We start from the raw sequence: 15,073 nt of genomic DNA, 5'->3' as shown, positions 1-15,073 counted from the left end.
CTTTATCTGACTAGCTCCCTGCCAGTAATGCTCCTTACAACACCTCTGTAATTCATGTCTCCATTCCATAGATATAGAATTCCCCTATGATAGGAGCAAGAGCTTTAACAAAGTGTCCTGATACAGCATACTTTGAACACCATGGCAAGATACTGAGATGTTTAAAACAACTGAGAGAGGTAAAAATACAGCCTGGGTTCCTGATGCTGCTTGGTCTGCTATGACATTAATTAAAGGGGGAATGTTGCTGCCTTCAGCTCCAGTTCCTGTGTTTAACAAGAGGAGCTCATGACTGCATTTCGTGTCAATGGATGTTAGATGGGCTCTGAGAACACAGAGTGGGCTCAAACCATCAGGGAATGATGGAGAAAGTAAAATCTTTTTATTATGTAGATGTACCCGTATCTTCAGGTTTTAAGATTTCAAGCTGTTCTTTCTGTCTTCAGGAATGTCTTGATATTTGCATTATCCTATTCTTGTAGCATCTGAGCTTTAAAATAGAAATGCTATTATCAGCCTGCCTTGTCCTGTCAGCAAGCAGGTGAAACCCTTCCAGGCTTCCTGCTTCATTGCTGTTAAATGGTGGTTGATAGCTCCTGCTTTTCCTTAAGCCTGTGGGAGCCTGTGTGTGCATAGACTTCTGCAAAGAAATAAATACTGGAAAGCTCAACAGAGAGATGGAAAGACAAGCTGAACGTAGAGGGGTCTTGCAGCATTTTTGGTCTTTGAGTGAATAAGCTGTATCACTTATAGTCTGTTCCCTGCAATTATTCTGTCAAAATAACCTTGAAGAAAACACAGTGCCCCACTTCAGAATGGCTAGAGCAGCACATGGACCCCTTACAGCAATGCATATCAGGTTCTCACCATGTTTTTCTTAATTTTGTGGGAGGACATTGTGCAGAAATGGAGAAAGAGAACATATGCCTAAGGATGCTGGGTCTGGTCCATGGAGAGCATCCATTAAGCAAAGACCTTGATGTAGACTCCCACCATGGGGAGCTGCTGTAGAGTGTGGAGCATTGGCACAGAGTGTCCACAGCAATCAGAGCTGATAAATGAAAGTTCAGTTTCTTTTTTTACTCCAGGCAGAGTTTTGACAAAATATGGGCTTTATTTCCAAGTAATAAACTGAATTCCTGGTGTATTTTCTGTAACCTGTTCTATTCAGAAGCTTGCACTCTACCTGCCCACAGACAGGGAGAGGTAGGTACTGCTGCTGTAGTTATATTGGATTCTTTAACTGGGATTAAAAGTCCAAAAGGCAATTTTGAGCTGTAAAGCTATTTAGTGACATAAGGAGAGATGACAGTTGCATTTTCATCCTCCAGACAGGATTGATCTGCAGGGAGCATTGTTACTGCAAGTTGCAATTTTTTTTCCCTCCTGCTCATGAGAAGATGCAGATTGTGAGGTGTTGCCAGGCTCCTCAGGAGGGCTGTGCAGAACTCAGAAAGGATGCTCTTTATCTGATTCTCCACATATCTGCAAGTTGAGATGTGTTTCTGCATCATATGTAAGGAAGGACTCTTTGAAAAAACAGGAAGGTAGGCTTAATGCGTTATTTTCCATTTGTAGGTTATAAAATTATGTGAAGAGAGGCAAGTCTGACTTCACCTGAAGTATGTCTATCAAGGATAAGTAAATGAAATAAAACTTTTGGGATGTGTCTTTGACTTGCTCTGGCACTGGAAAGCTGAGCTCTTCCCACTGTTTGCTCTTCAGCTAGCACTTGGCCATCCATGAGCGCCTACCAAATGCTAAACTGAGAAGCATATATCTCCTCTTAAAGAAGTTGCAGTGCTCACTCTTTCAATACAAGCTGCTAGACAGCCTGATCGATATGCCAGCCCTCACATGCGGTGATGGATTAACAATCAGTTTAAAGACTCGGAGAGCTTTACTCAAGGTGGTAGTTGCAACATCTAGTGCACCTTTTAATCAAATACAATTGTTACAGAGGGATTTCTGGACACACAGTACCACAGTGCAACCAATCCAGAAGTGTTTGTGCCACTTACACTAAAATTCATGTGTGTCCAGGCTTTGCAAATTCAGACTGATCTAAGCATAATGATTTTTCCATTTTCTGTTTCAAAGCGTATACTACAAGTAAAAAGGGTTATGACATTTTGAGGCATGCTGTAGTGCTTTGTGATGTTTGTGTAATTTCTGTGCAGTCAAAGGTAAATAACATGATGAAGTAATCAGATGAAAAGTGGGCTTTCATGCTAGCTTAGCATCTCACAGTCACTCTAACAGGGCTTTGCTACTGCTTGGGCTGTTGTGATCTACCAAGGGCTAATCAGACTTGGTTGCTTTTAAGATATTTCCCCGAAATGGTTAAATGTTAGTGATGGACTATTGTTTTGTGTTCAGAATAGAAAAACCTCTATCCAGGAGGAGTTATTGCCTCTTTAATTTATTTCAGTAAAACTGTTGTCATCTCTCTGACAAAACGCAAATGGGAGTGCTTGGGAGCTCCAGCTTTTGTTCTGTACTGCTGTGAGCACCTTGTCACTGGCCCAGAGGAGGGAGGATGGGCGTATTTAGAAAAATGCTATTGAGAATATGCACCAAGCAAAACCTCTGTGAAAAAACATGAGAATATGATTGCAGCCCAAAAAAAGCGAAGGAAAAATCCTTCCTTGGTCTGTAGCACTGGGTGAAATGTAAATACGTGGTCTAATGTCTCTGCTGTGTGCCCTCCTGTGTGGTTCAGGACAAAATGACTAATCCCATTCATGAATTTAAATTGTTGTCATTGTTTCTCAGAATTTATGATTAATAATAGGGGCCTGAGGTCTGAGAAAGACAGTCATGATGATTGCAGCTATCAGCAATGGTAGAACAATTTGGGAATCCCATTTAAATCCCTAGGCAACTAGATGTTTTCAATTAATCCTGAATTTTTAGGGTTTATGCCCTGAATAGTTATGAATTAGGTTCATACATGATTCTTTTTCACGGTGGAGTACTTCTTTCTGGTTTGTTTAATTGCCCTTGCGTCTGCTAATGTCCCTGTTATAGACATGTATGAGTAGCAGCCCTGGACAGACTGTGTTACTGGAGCTAGTTACATGGGGATTTCCCTCTGGACTGGTTGTTTGCACACAGTTACTTTTACTTAAAACTGATGAAATAATTAAAACAAATCCCCTGTGTGCCTTGGGATAGAGTTCTGGTTGAGGCCATATTTAAGCAGTTTTCTGTAACAGGTTTTTCATTTGTCTTTTTTAAGGCATGAAATGCAATTTAGATGCTCTTCATTAATAAAAATAGATTTTTGCAGAACACTTTATTAATATGCATGTGAATGCATCTTGGCACCACAGAATAGGAGAAACTCCAGTTTTACTGATTAAAATACAGAAAACCTGGATGCTTTTCTCTTATGAGTTTTGAATGTGGCTGTGATCCCACTGTCTCTGGCTCAGCCACAGTTGAAGTGTTTGTGCCTGGTCAGGCTCTGCGTGTCCTTGGGAGGTGACAGAGCTGGGACAGCTGTGTCATCAGAGGTGTCCGCTCTGATGTGCGTGCAGGAGAAGCAAAACCTGTGACATCTGGGAAGCTTGTGCACAAGCATCTTTGTTTCAGTTTGGGAGCTAATTTGTGTAAAACCTGAAGGAAAACCTTCCATGTTCCCCTCTCTTTCTTCAGGCTGACTCTTCCATAGTTCACAAGGATGAACTCCCCAGGTCTTTGACCTTCCTGTTATACAGAGCTGAAGTGTTACTGGTGACCTTGTGTTGGATGTCAGCCCTGAATTTAGAGGGGGGGAGGGGAAAGTACTGTGTGGGTGGCAGGTTCTGACTCAGGAGCAAAGCTCAGAACTCAAATCCGTGTGAGGACCCCTGTGTCTGTGGCAGGCTCTGGCTACGCAAGCTGGATCTGATAGATACCAGTGCCTCTTCACGAGGCTGAAGATCCAGATCTCCAGCTCCTGGAAAACATGCGATAGCTTTTTGAAATGTACCACTTGCACAGGATTTATAGGGAGCTTTCAACTTTATTTATGACAAAACAAACCTTTGCTGGGAAGTACGACTAATGCAGGATTGCCATCTGATGTATCCTGCTAATGCATTTATGTTCTCCTGCTCTGCTCTCTCCCTGATGCTGTCTCTCATTTTCAGCCTGTAGCTTTAATAATCTGTGCCACTTCCTTCTGTACAATATTCCTCCTGCAGCTTTCATTTGACAGCTCTGTTTTTAATAGAGGATAAGCATGAAACTCCAGCTGAATCTGAAGACCTATTTCTAACCTCATACCACATTTATTTTGCTACTTGGAGCTCACTGTCTTGAACAGTGGTAAAAGTACTTTTCACATATGAAGTTGAGATGTACAGTAGGTTTCCAGAGGTGTCATTAATTCAAACTCAGTTTTTTATCTTGTAGTAAAAAGACAAATGCGCATAAACCCTGTTACTTGGATAATAAGCTTGATTCAATTATTTATCATGGTGATGGCAATAATATGCCAGGCAGTCCAGTTCAGGGAAGAGTCCCATTTTGTTAGGCATTGAATGAAAGTGTCGTAATATCGACATGCCTGCCTGCCTGGATTTTAAGATATAGCCTGAAGTCTTGATTGAAACAAAGAAGTAAATTGGATGGCAACATGAAAATAAGAAATAAGAAAATGTTAACTGTGAAATAACTGTTTCAAGGTAATTTGTTCCAATTCTCACTAGGTCATTAACATTTTCCATGTACTGTGGTTTTTCCTTTGGTAAGACAAGTTAAAATTAAAACTCATCATTCCACAGTGATGCTGAATTGAAGCTTTTTCCTGTGTATTTGTTTGCTAATGTAAATGGCAACCTTTCATTTGTCTGTCCTCTTTTTATATGGGAAAGGATGCCAACGTCACTGCTAATGACAAAGCAGTGTGCCTGTTGAACATGGGATGTATCTACTGTTGCATGGCTGCTGATAGGAACTGGAGGATGAAAGCAGGATGGTGGCTGAAGGTTTGTCTGCTGCTGTGAACAAATGAGACCTGGCTTTGTTTTGACCTGCTTGCAGCACTTTGGGAAGTGCCCTGGTGGGGGTATGAAGCCAGAGGAAAGGAACTGCTTGATATTTAGCCCATTTTGATTGGCAAGAGACTCTGAGCTATGAGGGAGTTAAGTGCTTTGAGGAAATGCTTCAGCAGCACAGAGTACTAAAGAAGTGGTGTTTAATAGCTGAAAATACTTAATGCCATTGACAAAGCCCATTTTCTGGCAGGCAGATCTGCTAGCCCCTACGTGGCATCAGCTGTATCACAGAAGGATATGCTTTGCCTCAGGCCAGAAATCGCACAGATTTCTTTCAGGTCTGCATGTGTGAGCACAGACCCCTGGCCCACAGCCCTGCCAGGAGTAGGGGAGTTGCAGGGAGGGCTCTGCAGAGCCACCTTGCTCTCTGTGGGAACCTTTATTAAACTCAGCCTTATAAAGAAAACTGTGGTGTGGTGTACAGTTTCTCTTTTCTACTAGGGAAAACTTCCCAAGGATCACATTTCCAACAAGAGCGTGAAGATGAGACACTTCTGTGCCATCCAGCATCTTCCATTCCCCAGGGTCTATCAGGGATGCCTTTGTGGATGTGGGGACAAACATGGGCCAGTGTCCTGGGAAAGGACTTCTCTCTGCCTTACCAGTGAGACTTTCCCTACAAGCTTTCTTTTCCTTCTGAGATGGTCATCTATTCTTGCTTCCTTCTAAAATGGAATTTGTTCTGTCACTAAAGAGTTTTTATCTCCGCATCTTGAAATAATTTCAGGAAAGGCTGGCTTGCAAAGGTGTTTCAGAAAAAGGGGAGAAAATAATAAATCAAAATTTGCTTCTATTTGACTATTGGGAATCAAAAGCTCTTTGAGTAATTCAGGGTAAAACGTTATTAAATGAGAAGAACGTTATTAAATGAGATACTAGCGATATACCATTTGATCAGCTCTACTAAAAGAGTCTGTGAACCATCCTGACCTTTAATGTCTCCTTTGTATAACCCCTGCGATGTGAGATTTGCTATGAGAAATGGAACAAGATTAATAATTAATACGTTTACTGGTGTCTGAAATGGCGACACAAGGTTGGCTTTGGACACATGTTTTATTAATGAGGTTTGAAAACAATTTCTTTCTCCCAGCAACAGAGAGCTCAAACCTTTCTACTGAAGAAAAAGCAGTGGAGGTAATATCTGGATTTTTTTGTTGTCACTGCTATTCCCCTCACTCCCCACCCCCAGGGCATTGACAGAAGTCAGCCACCACATTCAAGTGTTGTGAAAAACATTGTGAAGTTGTGAAGAAGTGAAATGGGGAGCAAGCCTAAAATAAATTTTAAATAATCTCAGGAATAGTGTATGTGCTCAACCCAATAGGGCTGAAAGATGAAACATTTAGGAGCATAGCTCACCACTTTGCTGTGTAAGGAAAAAGATTGTTTCCTACTCTGTTAATATAATAAAATGTCAGTGTGGCAATTAGAGGTGTAATGTTTTTGACTCAGTTAAACATCATATTGCTGCAGAAAATACAAAGCTTAACTTTTTTGCAGCATTTCCCCCCACACCCGTTGTAACTACCTGCAGTACAGCAAAATAAGTGGCAACACCTATATTAAGTGAAAATAATTGCACTCATCTTCCTTGACCTTTACATTTTCTGAAAGTTACTCTTGTTCCTGAGGGCAGGCAGCCATCAGATGTCTGGTTTTATCAACACTTACTAGGAATGATTTTTTTAAGAATAAGCACTGGTGAAGTAAGCCAAACCTTTTGAGCAGAATCACCGATGATGCTTTAATTATCTAATAAATTACAGTTCGTGTGCAGAATTAATTGGAAAAGAATGCTCTGATAAATATGATCTTCCCAACTTACATGCAAATTGAAGCTTTGCCTTCCTGCTCAGAATTGTTCCAAAGGAATTTGTGGCCAAACACTGGTATGTTCCAATATCCTGTTTTTTATGTGGGTTATTGATTGCCAAGCTGCCTTCAACCAACCTGTAGTGATAACTCATGGTAAGATCAATATCTGTGCCATTTTGCTTCCACCTTTGAGGGGAAAAAAATCAAATTATGCTTATAATTTACAGAGCCTATTCATATTTATTTTAAATAGTGTGCTGTAGCATACCTGTAATGATAAAAATGCATTAAGTATTACAAAATTATATCACTTTTCACACAAGACTGCTTCTTATATCAATCTTAATGATATCAATAATTTTGTTCCTTGAAAAATCTTTACTGCTTTTATGCTAGTCACCAGTGTTCATCCAAATGTCTGTAAAAAGTAATTATAACTTATTCATATAAACAAAGTTATCCATCCAGTTGGGAGTATGGTGTATGCCTCAACTGCAGCTACCTTATTTTTTATAGCATAAATAGTACCTGCATGTTCTTCACAGTCCTTGCAAATAAACTTGGTTACAAAAATGATTTGGAGGTATAAATCAGGAAGGATTACACTTCAGAGGACAGGTGAAAGCAGAGAGAATTTTTTTTATACAGCAAGTTTGAGATCGATAATTTAATGATGAGAATGCTGCTATTTCAAAACATGATTTGTTCCTGTTAGTCCACTAAGCAGAGAATGGATTGTGTCTGCAACATTACACAGCTATTTACAAATGTTAAAATAAGATTTCTATTTTAAATAAAATAAATGTGTTTTAAGAGGGGAAATTTTGTGGTTTTACTCTTAGTCACTGTTCTGGTTTTGTTAGTGAGGGGGGGCCTAAGGTGGTAGCTTCTGTAGGAAACTGCTAGAAGTCGCTCCCCTTTGTTCAGTGGACTCGGCCGGGCCTAGGGCGGACCCGCTGCTGGCCAAGGCCGAGCCAATTGGTAGCAGAATGTCCCATGATAACGCCTCTGCGATAATGTATTTAAGTAGGGGAAAACAGGAAAAAGAGGAGGAGAAGATGTGACGCAGCTGAGCGGGGGGCAGAGAGGGGGAGGCGCGAGCCTCATGGGCCTTGCAGGCCTCACCCTCTGGCCTCCTGCCGGGCAGCCGACTGGGCCCAACTCGGCCCGGCTGCAAGAAGTGGAGAGGAGATGAGAAGTGAATAAGATGTAAAAAGGATCCTGAGAGACGTCTGCCAGCCTGTTGTGAGGAACGGCTGCAGACGCCAAGGTCAGTTCAGAAGGAGGGGGAGGAGTAATATGGCTCCTGGCCAAGATTCCTCTGCAACTTGTGGTGAAGACCATGGTGGAGCAGGTTGTCCCCCTGCAGCCCATGGAGGTCCACGGAGGGGCAGAGATCCACCTGCAGCTTGTGGAGGACCCCACGCCAGAGCAGGTGGAGGCCTGAAGGAGGCTGTGGCCTGTGGAGGGCCCACTGGGGCAGCCATTCTAGAGGGACTGCACCCCATGGAAGAGATGACCCACGCCGGAGCAGTTTCACGAAGGACTGTGGCCCGTGGGAGGGACCCCACGCTGGAGCAGAGGAGGAATGCGAGGAGTTCTTCCCCCGACGATGATACAGCGGCATAAAACAACACGTGATGAACTGACTGCGACCCCCATTCCCTTCCCCCCCCCCCGTGCTGCTCGGGAGGGGAAGGTAGTAGAGATAATGTTAAGCCCGGGAAGAGGGGAGGGGTGGGGGGAGGTTATCTTGTTCCCTGTCTCATTCTCCTGCTAATTTTAGAAATAAATGAATAGTTTTCCCCAAGTCGAGTCTGTTTTGCCCGTGACGGTAACTTTAAGGATTTCTCCCTGTCCTTATCTCAAACCTTGAGCTGTTTTTTTCTTATATCATCTCCTCCTATTCTCTTGGAGGGTGGGGGGAGCGAGAGACAGACTGCGTAGTCTGGTCCCGATCGGGGCTGAACTACGACAGTGACGTAAGGGTTGAATTCTCTTTGTCCACGTGAGGTTCAAAGGAAGAATAAAGGACCTTGGTCACAGATGTCTGCAAGCTTTGTTGTCAGCAATCCTAAAACTTAATAACCATGTATTTTCTTTTCCTAATTTTATACCACAGCCGTCTCCTTAGCCTGCATAATTTCTGCTGACCTATCTGGGTGTGATACCTTCCCCTCCATAGGATGCACAGATCAGGTGGGAGTTGATAATGGCTCACTTTGGGTTTGCAGAAGGTTTTGTGGTGGCCCTTGAAACAAGGACAAAGTTGCCCTTGTTAATTATCTGAAGAATCACAGCAGAAAAAAAATGATTCTTGTTATTTGCAGAGATAAACTTTCTGACAGTGATGGTAGTTTTCACAGTTAAGAAATTGATTGGACCGTAACTGTATTCCTAGAGTATTCCTAGAAGATCTGACCTGGATATGCAGCCCAACACTGCTTGTATCACCCACAGACCTTTCTCTACACCCTCAGACTGCACAGGTAGTTGTTCCTTTGGAGGAAAGTTCTCAAACTGTGCTGTGAAACGCAGTTCTGTGTTCCAAGGGAAATCTTGACAAATAGGTACGGAGGAAGCCAGCATTCTGACCTTTCAAGTTGTTTTTAAAGATGAGTAATGACTGATTAAAATATGAAATCAATTGAATTTTGTGAACAAATTCTAGTAACATTAAGTAATTTATCTTCGTCTGCCAGTCACTGCATCCTCTTTCACAAATGCGTCAACATTAAGAAATTTAGATGCAACAGTGTACCATCAGTAATTCTGCCTGCCCATTGCAGTTGATTTTTCAACGTTTCTGTAGCTCCATGCTATTCCTTTTCTATGTTTTGCTTTAGTTGGTCTAGGTTTTTACTGTTTTGGCTTTGCTTTGGTATTTTGGCTTTGTTTTTTTCAAAGATAAGCAAAATCTTAGCTGGTGCCCATCTGTGAGCCTGTTCTATGAAGCAGTAGTTTGTGGCAGTGTCAGAATTTTGCCATATTTCAGGGTTTACATACGGTTCATGCTGTCTAAACCTTTTGATTTTCTAATACACAGGATATTCTAGTATTTAGTTTGCCAGTTCTCTTTAATTTCAGAATCAATCACTGAAATAACTGCTGTCATTGTTACATAGCTCCCAATTAAGCTCTAATTGTTTTTCAAAACAAATGCAGAGTTGTTGGCTTAGTTGCCTCAAATGAATTCTTCGCAGTATCCCCATAATCATTCTAATCACCATGGTACAATGATTATTAAACTTTGCATATAGATCAGGGGTTCATCTCCTGGTGTGGGCTTTTTCCTAATGAATATGTTTACATCACTGAAGGAAATGAATTAATGAATTCATGTGGTAGACAATGATTTAATGACTGTTCTGCAGCATACTGTCTAATACACAGAAATCTTTGAAGAATTATTTTAAGAAAATTTTAAGATAAACCTGTGAAGGCAGGGATTGCCTACATTTTTGTGAACTTCTTCATGCAACTACTGGAAAATGCTTTTCCTCAGTTATAGGAAATGCATAGTGTACCTGTTATTTCAGCACCTAAACTTAAAAAAAAAGCTATATTCTGATGCTGAGTTAATTAGTTCACTAGGAATGTAGGACATCTCAAATCATATTGTTATGTCTGAACTTTAAAAAACCCAACTATGTATTTTATGAATTCATATAAATAAATGATCATATTCTGTCTGCTTCAAAATCTAACTTTTTATAGAACACCAGTTATAAAATGTTCCCAACAAATTCTTCATCAAGTTAAAGGCTTTCAGAACATACATATGTGAGACCTCCCCCCCTTCCCATCTTGATTTGGAGATCTAAAGCAAGAAGTTGTCTCTTCTCTTTTCTTAAATTGTTACCAATTTGTCTTGACATTTGAATATACCAGTATCCTGGTATGCTTCCAAGCCACTGGGTTATGTTAAATCTTTGCTGGACTTACTGGGAACTTCTTTCCTAAAGCACACTGCAGTCAAATCACTGATATAAGGATAAACTGGTAATACATGATGATTTCCTCTTATTTATTCTACTTAATCAATACTTGTGATTTGCCATTCGAACAGGCTCAGTCTCCAAGCAAATAAAAATGAGGAGGAGTAGAATTTATTAATGAACATGAATAGATGACTAATGTGTATTTACAATGCAACTGCAAATTATGCAATCTGTCTTTAGGGTAGTATCTCTTCAAAGAATGGTGGAAAAAAAATATAATGAATTTCTATCATGTTTTCACACTGAAAAAATACTGACCTAGCTAAAAATCTTTAAAGAGCATAGAAGCACATAAGAGTTATAAAAATGATGACATATTAGAGATCTTTGCAGAATACAAATATTCTTAGCACTTGTTTGAAAAATGTCAATGTTTCATTATAGACAAGTTGACTGTTCATACCCACAGGTTTCCCTGGTGTTCAGACTTCCCTTATCCTCTCTGAATAGCATTCCTTCTGGACTGTATCTACTGACACCACGATTCCAACACCTCTCCCTACACCCTGCTCTGTGTTCAGGTAAATCTGGCAGAGCTGAGGAGACAGAGTCCTCAGCCTGGAGCCACCACTTCGTAGAAAAAAAATACAGACATGAGGCATCTGGCTTGTAGTCCAACACTTACATGGGAACCTCATGAAACACTCTAACACACAGTATTTCTATAGAGGAAGAAAACAAAGTTTAAAAACTGTTGTCTGTGAACCAGTCAACGGATTTTGAAGACATTTCTAATTCTACTCTGCTTTTGAAGCGGAATCTTCAAGGAGTCAAGGGACAGCATTTTAGTGAACAAGTGCACTATAGCGGGATTGTCATGCACTGTTCAAGGGTATAAGATAAATGTATTTTGGAGGTTATGGGAATAACACTACAATTTTTTGCAATGATTATAAACATATTTTGTAATTTGCAATCATCATAGACTTTGTGCTTCTGTTCCCCTCACTTTTATTTCTGTTACGGTTATCTTCTGTGGTGCTGTGGTTTGGATTGAATTTGAATGTCTTTATTTTACTCCATCATCCTAAGTTATTCTGAAATATTAAAATACTGTTATAATGAATAATGCTTATGCCATCCCTGGATTTCTGATTTATTAGTTCAATTGACTGCTCTCTGTGAAGATTATTGAGGGAATAGAATCCTCGATTTCAAACTTGCATGAAAATGCTAGATTGCGTGATTACTCTGGATACTGAATGTAAGTTCAGAAAAAGTTGGAACCAAGCACCTGAGACCAAACAGGAAACATCCAAATACTGTGGAAAACCTGTGCTTGGCAGGCTCTAGGTGACTTTGGATTTTTTTTTTTCAGTGTGGAAGAAGGCTAGTTGTACTGAACTGAATGACTTGATGGATGGAAACTGGAAATGGGATATGTTCATGTAAGCAGAAAATTAAATAAAATTTGTTACTTAAGATAGCTAATAACAATTCCTCAATCAACTCTAACAGAAAAGCTTAAGTGCAAGAAATTATAAATTTAGTTGGAAAGGTTGTGTTTCTTTACCACCATCATCACACGGGGAAATAGTTGAAATAATGTACCTGGTATTATAGAAAACTATGACTTTATAGAAGAAGACATAATAGATAAAATGTATTTATCAGGACATTTATATAGATTGCTTAACACATGTTGTGATTTTTAGATATTTCTATACATATTTTTGTTTCCAGTGTAATCTGATCTGTGTTCTCTGTTATGTCCACCATTGTCCAACAGGAAATCAGTCTCTCTTGTTTTTTACTACTCAGCCCTTGTGCCTACTTAAATTCTATACAATTCTTGTATTGTAGTTGTTAGACACACAGGATTTTGGAATGAAGTAGCAAAAAGTTATTACTATATTTGATGAGCCTGTAAGACTAATATAGTACATAATAAAATAAAAATTCAGGAAATGTTAAGTATTTTTTTCTTTAAAAATGTATTAATCAGCATATTTATTTACATAAAAGATGCTGTTGTAGTGGTTCTGTATTTCTGAATCAAAGAAAAACCTTGCACTAGTCCTTGCTGTTCTTTTCCATCAAGAATATGATTAAATTTCATATGGTGCTTGATTTATCCAAAATTGTTGGAACTTTGAATATAGAGCTAAATCCTTATCCGACAAAAACTGGCATTAGCTTTAGTGAAATCAAAGAAAAGTGCTGAAGACTCGCCATTCCTTTCAAGTCATGGTGAAAAGCTCCCAGGTTGTAATAGCAGCAGTGATAGTCTGATAACTTCTAATTGACCTAGATCATTAAGGATCCATCCCCAGATGTTGATCTCATCTTACCAGAGTAACTGAGGCTTTACAAAATGTCCTTATAGTACAAAGAAAATAATGAATCTAATTACTTGATGGATAGAAAAAATGTGAAAGAAAATCTGAATATCGGATATATGATGGGAGGAGACTTCATAGCCCTCCTGCCTAATGAAACCTACTGTCTCTACTGTTTGTGCACTTTCCATGGTTGGAACACAAGAGGGAATAATTTTTGTAGGTCTTGGAGGAAGCTGCTTGTATAAATGGATATAGAGCAGATGGGTGGATGAGCTGGAAAGACTTGAAAATCATGCCATGAACACAGTAGATGTTCTTGAAAAGAGGAAGAACGGATGGGATGGGAAATGAGTGAGGGTTCCTACTCATAGGAAAAGAAGTTACACTGTGAAAAGGAGATAAAACATTCTTTTACTAGCACGATATTTGGAAACAAATTAATACATGAAGTACAAAAGCCAAATAGATAACATGTAGTGGTACTTTAGAGGAAGCTGTTACGTGAGCAATTAAAAGCTATTGAATAAATACTGTCTAAGTGTTTGGTAGGACACAATTTTCTTTCAGGTCTTGCATGAATGTTTTGGGGATTTTTTGGGGTTTTTTTTTTATTTCCCTTTTACCAGACTACTATTTGTCTCATTCTTTTCTAAAGGAAGCATACTGTCACTTTTCTTTTCCAGATTTCCAGCTTTTTCTCTAATTAGACTCAGGTTTCCAGATCCTTAGTGCTACAACCTGTGTTTTAAATGATGAGTCCATAGTTATGGAATAAAAAAAAAATCCTAGCTACCAAGGTTTTATTAAGTGAGCCTACAGAGTGCTGTAAGCTAGATACCAGAGCTGTGCCTTGCTGCTTCTCTAAATAAACACTATAAATATATACATAAAATGTTAGAGTTAGAAATGGGCACGGATATTGCTCTTTTGCTTTCTGAGCATTTATTGACATATCCAAAGTTTCATCAAATACAGATGCACAGTATTTCCGTTTTTCACAGCTGTTCTGTGGATTCAGAAGTAATTTTGTATGTTTTTGAATACTCTGGGGACAATTTTCAATGACGTGCTTTCTTTTCCTGTGTTAATTTTCTTAACAGTAGACTAGCAGAAATATTTTTCCTTCATTCCTCAAATTTACTGTACCTATGTAAGCTCTTGCTGTGAGTGCTCAGCGTGTTTTGAGGTATGTATGATGGTGAACTACTGCTTAAAACACAGGTAAAAGATTTACAGTGAGAAAATACTTTTCCAAACTTGACTTCACCTGTAGTATGGAAGTGGATATCCTTTAGCTGTACAGTTCAGTAGGATTTCTGGATTTGCTGAGCCCATGGAATAAGTGATATCATATGGCTCTTGGATAAAAATAGGACCATGAAGGGTTTCTTCCTCTGTGAAAGAAAAACAATAATTTAAGATCAGACATCTTTAGCATGTCCTTATACATAAAAGTGTCCTTTAGTGTCCTTTGCTTTCTGTCAAAAGTTAAGGTCTGCTATTATATTCAGCAGAGAATCTACCTCCAGACATTTGGCTATTAAGGAGAAAATATTTCAAGCCTGATTGATAATAAAATTGCATATCCCAGGTGCTGGTGATTTATTTTGCAAGCGACAGTGAAGACTGACTTCTTTGCACATCTATTAAATCTCTCCATCTACCTCAAACCTATGCTTTAGATCGCCGCTGGAAGCAGGAAAAGGTGAAGTTGTGGCATTCTGTTTGGTGCTCCTGCCTCCCTGCTCACCTGGTGAAGTGGATGTGTCAGCCTCGCGTCACCTCCTGAAAGACAGGCAACTCATTGACTGGGACCGAACTCTAGCAACGCAGATGTTTCACTATAGTCTCTGTGAATGAATGCCATGTGAGAGCAAGGACCCCTAGCAGACTAGCAGATAGCCTCTAGACCAAGAGGCATGTCATG

General features: G+C 39.7%; 1 protein-coding gene across 1 annotated transcript in view; it reads right to left on the bottom strand.

Annotated features, from left to right (window-relative positions):
- The window catches only part of LOC104487303 (contactin-6-like), a 99,477-nt gene extending 84,945 nt beyond the window's left edge, over positions 1-14,532 (bottom strand). Inside the window, 2 exon segments of the mRNA XM_086755442.1 lie at positions 6,874-7,049; positions 14,414-14,532. Of these exon segments, the coding sequence (XP_086611568.1) occupies positions 6,874-7,049; positions 14,414-14,481 (244 nt within the window). The 5' untranslated portion in view covers positions 14,482-14,532.
- Between the last annotated feature and the right edge of the window lie 541 nt (positions 14,533-15,073).

This window comes from Chlamydotis macqueenii, chromosome 10, assembly GCF_036417535.1.
Source record: "Chlamydotis macqueenii isolate bChlMac1 chromosome 10, bChlMac1.mat, whole genome shotgun sequence".
Classification (NCBI taxonomy): domain Eukaryota; kingdom Metazoa; phylum Chordata; class Aves; order Otidiformes; family Otididae; genus Chlamydotis; species Chlamydotis macqueenii.
The sequence above is the reverse complement of the archived record's forward strand: the minus strand, read 5'-3'. Positions and strand labels throughout refer to the sequence as shown.